The following is a 12,274-nucleotide window of genomic DNA, read 5'->3' as shown; positions in this document are numbered from 1 at the left end:
CCCCCCCCCCCCCACCGGGAAAAAAGTTAGTAGATATTAATTTGCAGCAAAGGAAGGTTGTTGGTATTCAATTTGTGATCTGGTCTGGCGGGTCTTGGATTAAAAATAATGGGGCTAACTTCTTTGTAGCTTTACAACCTATGCAGCTGCCAAATGGGAAGGTATTACTCTTAATTTCCTTGTATTGAATGGTTACATTTTTGGCACTATACTTTAGAATATATCATTATACAAGGTACCTTGCTTTTTGCAATAGATGTATGGAAATACAAACAGCCTATGCATTCTGAGAAGGTTTTTCGCATATAAAAGTTTTGTGGTCTCCTTCGAAGCACTAGCATCGTTAGCACAGTGTACTATCGTTTATTTTCCCCATCGCTTAAATTTGTTCGCTCAATTTCAGAGTTTGGTTTTTGTCATGAAATTGAAACCAGTCTAATGATATGAGAAAATTTGACAAGTGGATCTTCCACTACATTGTTAGTCTTATTACTGAATAGTGTATATTGTCACTTCCCCTGTTTCATAACCAAAAATAGCCTTTAAAAACACATTAGTCCTTAGCATTTGATGGAAGGATTGAATATCCACAACACCAGAGCTATTATGGTTTCTCAATTCTGGGCCATTAAAGTTGAGGATGAATGGCTTAAACCATGTGATATTATCGTTTATATAAATATTTCATAAGAAAATGGAAACTTGAATTTGAGCTATTGACTCTAGGAAAACCATTATCGAAGGCGGACTGCATTTGAACAGAATCTTTGGCTGGTTTGCTGGAAGTAATGAAGTAATAGTTATGGATCTAACTATTTTATTGAGGAAAAGGAGAAGTTCAGAAATGCTCATTTTTGTGAATGTCTTCTTGATGATCTGATAAAATAGTCACACATTCACACTGAAGAATATGGAGAACTAATTGCCCCTTGTCTAAGTTAATTATCTCATGCTAGTCATTTAGCATATCTTTTAACCAATTTCCACATCACTATTATTTTCAGTCTCTTTTTGTTAAGTTGTTAGGTAAATTGTTGGTATTTTTCATGGAAATGTGGAGAACCTTTTTTGCAGGCTGATGGGTACAGGAAAGGAATTGTCAAATGGTTGCTTGATGAAATATCTGCAAGAGAAAAGGAGGCTGAGAGGTCCTTGATGCACAGGTAACTTTAAAAGATGAGCCAATCACGTTATAAATGAATCTAAGCATATCCATACTTTAAGAGTGATGTCAATTTGGAAACATCAGGACCATTTCTCAGCATCATACAGCAGTTGAGATGGTAGGATCTTGCTAATATATCTCTTTACCTTGTTTTGTCACTAATAACTTACATACTCAACTGTCAGGTTCAATATTGCAACAGAGTTGACAGAACGCTGCAAAGTTGAAGGAGAATTAGCACTTATTGGTATATTAGTCTGGATGAGGTTCATGATGTGCAGGCGTCTTACATGGAACAAGAACTATAACGTGAAACCTCGGTAAAATTTGCATGTCTTACTTGCTTTAATGAAGAACATTCTTGATAGATCTTGACTCCACACAAGTTCCCATGCTCCCTTCCTCCCATGAAATAATGGTATTTTTCCCTATTCTTAATACAACTGTTAAGAAGTATTTCAGGATTATTTTCATAATATAGTTGGTTCAGGTTGAATAAATCTACTGTCATACAAATTGAGATGTGAAAAGTTGATTTGAAGATTATAGCACATATAAGTAATATTAGCCTATTAAGTCAATATCTTCAAAAAAAATTTCAGTGAAATTAGTGAAGCTCAAGACAGGTTTACCAATTTACTGCAAAGAACATTTTTGGACCAGCCAAATGACCAAGAGATTGTGAGGCTAGTAATGGCATTTGTTGGTCGTGGAGGTCAGGGTGATGTTGGGCAGAGAATTCGTGATGAAATACTAATGATTCAGGTATGTCAAATTAATGTCTTACAGAAATGGGTTGTGCATCATTTTTGCAAAACTAATTCTCCATCTTGTTCATTAGAGAAATAATGATTGCAAAAGTGGCATGATGGAAGAATGGCACCAAAAGTTGCACAATAACAGTAGCCTGGATGATGTGTTTATTTGTGAGGTATGTAATTAATTATCAAGGAATTGCTACTAGGACAGATGAGGTAAATAAACTGAAGAAATTGAGGATCTTTTGAAGGTTCATATAAATTAGTCATAGACATTATGCCTTAAATGAATTAGGCATGTTCTGCAATCTGTTCTATTTATCTCTAAATACAAGATAAGGACATTTTAGCTGTGAGCTAGACTGACTGAAAAGCTAAGTCAGGGAATTATATTTGATTGGATAAGCTTGTTCACATAGATATACATGCCGTTAGTGGAATGTTGTCTTCTTTTGCAACAGGCACTATTAAATTATTTGAGATGTGGTTTGAAGCTTGATGTTTATTGGAAAACATTAAATGCCCATGGTCTCACAAAGGAAAAACTTGCAAGTTATGACCGTCCAATTGTGTCAGAGCCTCATTTCAGGATGGAAGCTAAAGAAGGTCTCATCCACGACCTTACAATGTACTTGAAGACATTGAAGGTATCAATACTGTATGGACCAAGAACTATATTTTTCATGGAAGTTTAACCTGTCTTTTCTGCTCACATTTACTGAAGTAAACATTAAGGAAGTTACATGATCACGCTCTTAATTTTGATAAAAATTCATCAAGTTTGACTTAACAGGTTGGAACGTGAAGTTGAATCCTGCAAATAAATTTGATGAAAACTACCAATCAAGAAGAAGTCAGCTTCTTAACAAGGAATCTGAGTTACCAAATGCTAGTGACTAAAATTTGCAAATAGAAATTAGCAAGAAATCCCTCTATCTGATATAAATTACAGTGTTCGTAAGTATTTTCAAGGAGCAGATCAAATAAATTGCCATGTTCCAAATTTTTTTTGAAATTATCCTTCATTCATTGTGTGTATGACCTAAGATATTTTCAAGACAGACCATTATTAATTTGGTGTCTTTTAAGTCAATAATAGCTATAATCATGCTATTAAAACTTTCCTTTTAAGTCCTAGTCATAATTTTGACGTTCATTTAGCTATATGTCATAAGCTAGATTTTCTTAAATTTTTTTTTAGATATGTCATAAACTAGATTTATTATTCAAAAGTTATTACTTCTTATTGTTTGTGACAACATGCCACAGGCTGTGCATTCTGGTGCAGAACTTGAATCTGCTATTGAAAGTTGTTTGGCTTCCCCCTTCAAGGTTAGTTACAGCAACACCAGACAAGGAATTCTTTGGAGTTGTGCATATTTTCCATTTCCTTAACCCTCAATTTTGAGTTGTTACTAACTCAAATATCCATCTTCTTAATGGTCTTCAGAATCAGGATTTTACAAGAGCAGATAGAGTTAATGCCTTTGGTGGTTTATCACCAAAGTTGCAGGTAAGTGTCTCTTCCTTTTTTCAGTGAGTTTATGCATATTATCTTTCTCTTATGTGTCATAAGAGTCTTTATATTGGCATTCATAATAAGCATACTATCCATGACATTTCAACTTATGGATCAGTATTTTGGTTTCGTATCCGAGAATTGTTTCTTCCAATCTGGATTATACTTTTTCTGATTTACTGTTCTTTCTTGAAAAATTTTCTTATTTTTCACCCTAAAAAATGTAATGGGGAATGACTTTTTTCATTGTTGTCAAATTCCAGGACTGCCTGAACTTTGTCAAAACTCATATAGGTGATGAAAACATTGGCCCTTTGATGGAGGTTTGAATTTGTACTTGGAGTGGAATGAAGCTTATTTTATTCAAATTCTAGGTACATTTTGTGCGATTGAATATATTTTTTTGCATTGCAGAAGTTGCTGGAATCCCGCATTGAGATTCGCCCTCTTCTGCTGACACCTCATAGATTAGCAAAAGAGCTGTTATTCCTTGATCTTGCTTTGGCTTCATCTGTTAGAACAACCATGGAAAGGGGACTTAAAAATTTTAACTTTAAATACCCACCAGTAAATGTTTATTTAATTGCGTTGTCTGAATATATTTGCAAACCAGCAAATTTAGAGCATGAAGACAACCCATTTATACTTGTTTGTATTACTTGTGAATCAGGAAATCATATTCTTCATTTCCTTGGTGCTTGAAAATTTGTGCCTGTCCACGGTCAACAATGAAGATCTCATTTACTGTACAAAGGTATATTACTTTTGTGAGCATTGTTTAAACAATAACCTTTTCATTTTGATGCATTTGTGGCTAACAGCTTTGTCATTTACTTGACTATATATGGTATTAAACTTTTATTATCTATTAAGTAGTGGTGAAATAATACTTGATACTTATTTTTGTACTCGCCAATTGTTGTTTTCTTTTCAACTTTCACAGGATTGGTATCGTGTCTCTGAATCATACAAAACCAGTGATGTTCAGTGGGCATTACAGACAAAGGCTATTCTTGATCGACTGCAATTAGTACTTGCTGACAGGGCCCTCGATTTCCAGAATAAGATCCAGCCTAGTGCTGAATATCTTGGTAAACTGCTTGGCATTGGGAAAACAGTGGTATGTGATTCAACTTCGACATATATCTGATGCTGAAAGTGATGTTTAGTTCTCAGTTTTACACCATCTGGAAAGGTATTTTGCATCTAAAATTCTTTTATTCTGCTATCAGATAAATACTTTTGCGGAAGAATTAGTAAGAGCAGGATCAGCAGCTGTTCTTTCTATGATCATTAATCGTTTTGACCCCATTCTTAGAAAAGTTGCAAATTTAGGAAGGTAAGTTCTCAATGAAACCTAGTTGTGTGCTGAATAGCCATTTAGTTTACTCAAACCTGGCTGTAATATGTTTATATTTGAACTGATATTATAGGTTTCCTTTCAGATTTATAAGTTTTTTGCATAGTGGAGATGGTTTTCTACTTTGTGGACCCTTTTTACTGGCATGGTGTTTGCTCTCAAATTTGCTGAAGTTTGTGTTTAACAGTTGGCAGGTTATCAGCCCCGTTGAAGTGTGTGGTTTTGTAACTTCAGTGAATGAGCTGATTACTGTTCAGAGAAAAGTTTACCGAAAGCCAACTGTTATTATTGCTACTAGAGTAACTGGAGAGGAGGAGATTCCAGATGGGGTTGTTGCAGTGTTGACATCTGATATGCCAGATGTCCTGTCTCATGTGTCAATCAGAGCAAGAAATAGTAAGGCATGTGTCTTTTGGATCACTTATCACAACTTTTATTTAAGCCACTCTGTCACCAAAAAGTGAATATTTTCACCTTATCTGCTAGCTCAAAGCTACTCTAATTGCTTAGCTTGAGAAAAGCAACATATATAATTAACTTACAGCAGCATGGTGCAGATATGCTTTGCCACATGCTTCGATCAAAACAATTTCAGGAATCTCAAGTTGAAGGAGGGACGAGCTGTATCTATACAACTGAAGTCCTCAAATTTGATAATCAGGCACACTAATAATAACTGCTTGATCAGTAATCTTTTACACCTTCTCACCAATACTGTAATGAACTGTTTTTCCTCCACTTGCAGTGACATCAGTGGTTCTAACTTGTCTCTAAGTTCCCTTGTTTCTTCCTCCATTCCTCGACGAGTCACCCTTCAAAGAAAGACCTTCTGTGGTAGATATGCTCTTTCACTTGAGGAATTCACCACTGAAATGGTTCGCTCATTCCACTTTATTACTCTTGATAGAATGAATGATTAGTTTGCAGGATATATCTGAGTGAAACCAACAATCTTCTTTGATTCAGGTTGGAGCCAAATCTTGTAATATAAAATTTTTAAGAGGAAGGGTGCCATCATGGATCAGGATTCCAATGTCAGTTGCAATGCCATTTGGAGCTTTTGAAACTGTTTTATCCAAAGACATTAATAAGGTAACTACTTTCTATTGAGCATGGCTTATATCAGTTAAATTTTAATTTTCTATATGCCATTGTCTTTTGTTTCTTTAGGTGTTCCATTCTCTTTTCTTTTTCAATTTCTTTGAAATGTGCATGTAAGACTGAAAGGATAATGTTATATGAGAACATAAGTTCATTGCAGGTTCAAACTAAAAAGGGGATTAATTATCTATACAGGCATAAGTTTACTTTTACTTTGACCTGTAAAGTTATGAAAAGATCTCAAAGGAAGTTCTACCAGCAAGGTCAGAATCTAAGATATATATCCATATCTAGAAAACTAAGCACTGGCGCATTAGGGATCATTGGAGTGAGCCATATTTAGAACCTTGGCAGTCAACCTTCATGAACGTTTTTCAGTTTAATTGGCTTTCTACTGAGTCTAAGACTTACATCTTTGAATATTCACATTCTTCATGTCAAATGTAATTCCTTAGTTAGGGGCTCAATACTCAAGTTGGAGGCCTCAGAAGCTTATAATGCTCAGAATTAATAAAAAGGCAATCAGAAACCCTTGCAGTCTTTTCTATAATTATAGGTCTTCTACCTCCACCTTCCTGAATAGTACTTGGATATTCCATTCTTTCTATTTCTTCCAGACTCTACACATCTTGGTTCACAAAGTGAGCAGGTAGAGATAAGCAGAACAGTAACAATTTCACCAGGCATGGTGCATAACTGACTGGTATCTTATGCTACCCATGGATTTTAAGACCAACTCAAAAAGTCTAAATACTTAGGAATGGAATTGTAGTTCTCAAATTATCTTATGGATTTTTTTTCGTGTAATTATATTCTGAAGTTCGATATTTGTGTTTCAGATGAGTATGCAAGCTGGATATCAGCAATTTGCGTTTCTTTCTCTAAATTTTAATGCTTTATTTTTTCAGGATATAGCAAACAAGATTACATTTTTTCGCAAATTAGTGCATGGTGGTGATGTTTCCAAACTTCAAGAAATAAAAGGAGCTATTCTACAAATGAGTGCTCCTTTGTCTTTGGTAATTTTAATTCATTGGTATTTAACTGCACTATGGCATTGTTGCTGTCAAACAGGTCCTATGTTATAGCAATACTGAATATGAAGACACTTCCTACAAAAATTTTTATTGCTTATGCATATATATATCAGGATAGTTAATATGTCATACTTACTAATCTTTCAAACTGAGAATTTTGTATTTTTGAACTTTGTGGTAGACCACTGAACTTAGGAGCAAAATGAGAAGTGCTAGAATGCCCTGGCCTGGTGATGAAGGTGAGGGCAGGTGGAACTGTGCTTGGGAAGCAATAAGGAAGGTCGAATTTTCTTTGGCATATAATGCATTTTCATATGCTTTCTACTGATCCTTTTTCCTTTTCCTTTTCTCTTTTGTTACTGGCATCATAATTTCCTATTAAACAATAAATTTTAACAACTCTTGTAAGGTTCAGGTTGGTCACACTCTACTCTTGACAGTTTCAAGGGTTTTTTGGTTCAACTTCACAATCTGAAACAGGATATCTACTCATTTTTTATCAGCCAAGTTGAGATGAATGGTGTCCACTAGTGAGGGTTTTAAGATATATATAGAAGTTAGACACTAGCTGGACCTTCACATGACGCATTCAACCAAAAGGCTAAATTTTGCCTCTCCTAAACCAGGATTCAAGAAACACCCTACTATCTATGGAGCCAACATGGTGCCACCCCTTTTCGCATTGTTACTTATCCAGACAGAACTTTTAGTTTCTGATACTACTTTTAAAATTGGAAGGTCAGATAAAGAACCAGAACAAAGTTCTTGACATCAGCTTAATCAAGAAGTTTAAGGGGTTAGGTCAAGGTTTTTTCCTTACGTGTTAATCCTTCAAATTTATCCACATTTCACTCATGTTGGATTCTAACCAGAACATAATTAATAATATTATTTGAATTCCTTTGTTACGGATGTTGATAGTCAGTAGAAATGAAAGTTTATGGCAATATAAAAGCCATGTTATTATTTATTGAAACAACTTGGTGCCCTTCTGAAGAGTCACTTTTCTTCTACTATATATGCAGGTTTGGGCTTCAAAGTGGAATGAAAGAGCATATTTTAGTTGTAAGAAAGCTAAGCTTAATCACGAAGACCTCCGCATGGCTGTATTGGTTCAAGAAGTCATTTGTGGTGATTATGCTTTTGTCATTCACACAAAAAACCCATTATCAGGCGACACCTCAGAAATATATGCAGAGGTAAGCCTACCCTTTTGGTTCTATGTGTACTTAGTGATCTCAGGAGCATTTTTCATCTATGTTCTTGGGTTAAAAACAGATTGTGAAAGGTTTGGGAGAGACATTGGTGGGTGCATATCCAGGACGCGCTATGAGCTTCATTGCAAAAAAGAACAACCTAAAATGTCCTATCGTAAGGCCTTTTTTTTTCTTTTGCATCTCCTATCTGCCGATACATGCCCCATGTAATTCTGGATAAACGTACCAGATCAATATTCAATTGGCTTTTGTTTTCTAAGTTCTTGCTTACCAAAATTTTAGGAGGCTAAGAAAATTTTTTTTTTTTTCCACAATAACCTTCAGGTTACTGGTTATCCAAGCAAGCAAATAGGACTATACTCTAAGCCGTCTATCATTTTTCGCTCTGACTCAAATGGTGAAGATCTTGAGGGATATGCAGGTGCCGGGCTTTATGACAGGTTTGTTCTAAAGTGAATTTTGGACAATGTTTTGCAAACAACAAAAGGATTATAAGTAGTTATTTATTTATAGGCTGGCATGATCAAATATTGGACTGTCACCTCTTATGTCTTGTTTTCATAGTATTCTCCAAACAAAATAATTCTAGCCACCAATCCATCTTGTCATCGAAATGGGTGATCATGATGGTATATTTAGTGATGAGGATCTCATCAAATGTTCCTTGACCTAGGTTTTATTTTGGCATGCATACCTTGCTTCGCACTTTTTCTTTGAAAAATGCCTTTGTAATTTGCATTTCTTAAATATGTCAGTGTACTTATGGACAAAGAGGAAAGCATGGTTTTGGATTACTCCATCGATCCAATGATTGTTGACAAATCTTTCCAGATCTCACTCTTCTCAAAAGTTGCAGAGGCAGGGAAAATTATAGAAACCCTTTATGGTCGTCCCCAGGACATTGAAGGAGTAATAAAAGATGGAATTGTTTATGTTGTTCAGACAAGACCACAGGTCTAATATTCTTGACCTCCTGTAATCTTTCAGCTTTGTTACAGCATCATCTATTGCAGTTGAACTCTACAAGCTGATGTAAAGTCATGAAATTTCTAATCAAACCAGGATCATGACCTACTCCTTGATTTGTTCAGCATCTTATCAGCAATGGTGGAACTATGAATGCAAGAAAAATCTTGATGATGGCACAGAAGATTTCTCTTGTTCTTGCAGGTATAGTGCAAAAGACTTTCCTTATAGGTACAACACAACCATATATAACAGCAAAAATAATAGTAACAAACTTAATTATTTGGTAGTAACCATAACATCACTGGTTGAAATTCTTTTCTATACTTGTTTAATAAGTACTTAAAACTTATGTATCAATTATGTGTTACTAGTAGCTCCAATGGTGAAATGACGGTAAAGGAAGAAATAAAGAAATAAAGAAGGAAAGAAATGAAGTGTTTGCACAAAGAGGCTTTTTGATTTGACATACCTCACTCAAGAACGTGCTTCAAATTGAAAGCTAAATCTCGAAGCTGACGTGGCCATCATAACGTCCTTTGTGGCATTGTAGCTTTCAAGCATATTATGATTCGATTCTATGCCATGGCTTGTTTAATTCAAGAAAAAGTAACATTGCCTGTTATAATTAAACATATATTCAAATTCATAAAGTCAAGTTAGATCAAGCTTTTATCATTTTTTTAATCACAATTCAATTTAATTTTAAAATATTTTTAAAAAATAAATTAGATTTAAATTTTAAAAAGACTATTTATTTAGATAAGTGAAATACGTAATAAAATATAAAAAGTGTTTTCAATTTAATTTATAGAATAAATTTTTTGTGATAAGATGTAAAATTAAATTTACACGTTCTTCTTTTTATGAATTAATATTAAATTGTTAACTTAATATAAACAATCAAAACAATTGAATTGAAGATTGTGACCCAATTTGTTTTTCCAACCTCCTTTAGTAGGAATTAAAAATGTAACGGTTGCATCTCATCCCCAATTTCGTTCTAAAAATGGCTTGGGCGAAGGTTTTAGGGTTGGGGGAATGGCTCTATTCCAAAGGAATAAACGTTCCTTTGTTTGATTACCACCTACTCTAAGGAATAACGATTCCTTTATAATGACTATTCCTAAAAAATGTTAAAACTAAAGAATAACTTTTTTGATTAAGGAATAGTCTTAAAAAATAATAAAAATTAAAATATTTTTTATAAATTTGAAAATTTATATATTATATATTATAAAAATTAATATTTTAAATTTAAAAATTAATTAATTTATTAATATTTTAATCATAATAACATTTAAATTTATTAAATAAAAATATTTAATTATTTTAAGATTGTTAATAATTAAATTATAAATAAAATATTAATACTTAAATTATTCAATTATTAATATTATTATAAAAATTAAAATCCAATCTGAAACGAATTATATGATTTTATTCATAAAAGATGTCTCATAAATATAAATTTAAATTTAAATCTTTAAATATGACATCAAAATGTCCTATCATCATCCATTATGTCTTGTCAGCATAACACGTCACATGATATAAAATAATAAATAACATTTTTACTAACAACATATATTCAATCATTAATTATAAAAATTTATTCGATTTAAAATAAAAATATAAAAATTTGATTGAATATAATAAAAAATAAAAAAAGTATTAGTTAAATGAAGTCACCTTTATCTTTAAAAAAATGAAATCACCTTAAATTAATTAAAACGAAACACTCACAATTACANTTATAAATTATTAATATTTAAAAAGTAATATAAAATAAAAATAAATAATTATATATATAATAAAATATATTTTTATCTTTTATACTCTATTTATTTTTTATTTTAAAATTATTTTTACCTACCAAATAATGTAATAAATCATAATAACCATTCTTGATTTATTTCATTCATCATATCAAATTACATAATAATTATTTTTATTTTATTTTATTTTTACATAATATTTATTTTTTTTATTTTTATTAATTCCGTTAACTAAACTTAACCTTTAAGATTTTATCTTTCTTCTTCTTCAGGAAATGCACATTGACGTCAAGCAGACTTTCCACGTGCTTGTTAAAAAAGAATATGCATTTATTGTCATTTTAATATTAGGCGACTTTTGCTTGAATCGTAAAACTTTCTTCTGCTTAGATGTGACTTTTTCTGTTGCATTCACCTTCTGCTAGCGGGACCCAAACGAACAAAACATTGGAAGAATGGGATAAAGATGGAAGAAAGTTCTCCCATCAAACGAATATTCGGCTGTTTACTCTACTTGGTCGCTCTCTCAACCCTTTTTTAAGTCCATGTTTGGCTGGAACATGTCTTGGTACCAAACAAAGCCTATTGTGTTATTTTTATTTTTCCTCTCAAATTTATTAACATCTGAACAAAAAAAAGATAAGACATAATGCTTAAAAAAATTTCTAACTATTTTAAAAAATTTAAATAAGTTTTGATTTTTTTACTGTGTTTAATTAAGTCTTATATTTTTATTTAGATCAAATAAAACCTTATGACTAATAGTTCATCAATTACCATTAATTAAAATATTACTTGTCATATTATATCCACATAACATTCATGTGTAAAGTGAAAATACCACATGGTCATATTATCATGTCATGTTATTATCAATTATAACATATCAACATGTCACATCATATAAATTATGACATATTAACATTTCAAATCAATATCATGTGATATAAAATAATAAATGACATTTTGACTAAATCAATCATTAATTATAAAGACTTATTTGATTAAAAATAAAAATATAAAAACTTATTTGGTTCAAAATAAAGGTATAAAAACCTGATTGATCGTAATAAAATATAAAAACTTATTTAAATTTTTAAAAATAATGTACATATTATTTTGAATATTACAGTTAAACATTTCTAAATTAATACCCTTGATCCATAAAAATTTATAAATTAATCAATATATTATTTAATCGATAAATTAATAATTTATTAATTTATACACTAATTAATAAAAAATTAATTTATCAAAAGATTCTTTATTTTTCTTTTTGCAAACATTGAATTTAATATACATTTATTTATTATGCATAATTTTCTCTTACAATATAAAAACACTACATCATAGCTTTTTAATACATTAAGAAA

At 31.9% G+C, this 12,274-nt stretch overlaps 1 protein-coding gene across 1 annotated transcript in view; it reads left to right on the top strand.

Annotated features, from left to right (window-relative positions):
* Positions 1-9,247, top strand: part of LOC18591835 (alpha-glucan water dikinase 2) — a 12,243-nt gene extending 2,996 nt beyond the window's left edge. Inside the window, exons 9-31 of the mRNA XM_018126084.1 lie at positions 27-161; positions 1,075-1,163; positions 1,351-1,485; positions 1,768-1,930; positions 2,007-2,096; positions 2,385-2,570; positions 3,193-3,255; positions 3,374-3,436; positions 3,706-3,765; positions 3,857-4,009; positions 4,113-4,196; positions 4,386-4,562; positions 4,675-4,781; positions 4,990-5,203; positions 5,360-5,463; positions 5,548-5,677; positions 5,769-5,894; positions 6,812-6,922; positions 7,122-7,220; positions 7,966-8,139; positions 8,219-8,311; positions 8,482-8,597; positions 8,913-9,247. Coding sequence (XP_017981573.1) covers positions 27-161; positions 1,075-1,163; positions 1,351-1,485; positions 1,768-1,930; positions 2,007-2,096; positions 2,385-2,570; positions 3,193-3,255; positions 3,374-3,436; positions 3,706-3,765; positions 3,857-4,009; positions 4,113-4,196; positions 4,386-4,562; positions 4,675-4,781; positions 4,990-5,203; positions 5,360-5,463; positions 5,548-5,677; positions 5,769-5,894; positions 6,812-6,922; positions 7,122-7,220; positions 7,966-8,139; positions 8,219-8,311; positions 8,482-8,597; positions 8,913-9,117 — 2,877 coding nt within the window. The 3' untranslated portion in view covers positions 9,118-9,247. The remainder of the gene's footprint in view (positions 1-26; positions 162-1,074; positions 1,164-1,350; positions 1,486-1,767; positions 1,931-2,006; positions 2,097-2,384; positions 2,571-3,192; positions 3,256-3,373; positions 3,437-3,705; positions 3,766-3,856; positions 4,010-4,112; positions 4,197-4,385; positions 4,563-4,674; positions 4,782-4,989; positions 5,204-5,359; positions 5,464-5,547; positions 5,678-5,768; positions 5,895-6,811; positions 6,923-7,121; positions 7,221-7,965; positions 8,140-8,218; positions 8,312-8,481; positions 8,598-8,912) is intronic.

This window comes from Theobroma cacao, chromosome 8, assembly GCF_000208745.1.
Source record: "Theobroma cacao cultivar B97-61/B2 chromosome 8, Criollo_cocoa_genome_V2, whole genome shotgun sequence".
Classification (NCBI taxonomy): domain Eukaryota; kingdom Viridiplantae; phylum Streptophyta; class Magnoliopsida; order Malvales; family Malvaceae; genus Theobroma; species Theobroma cacao.
This window is presented reverse-complemented; position numbering and strand designations above follow the sequence as displayed.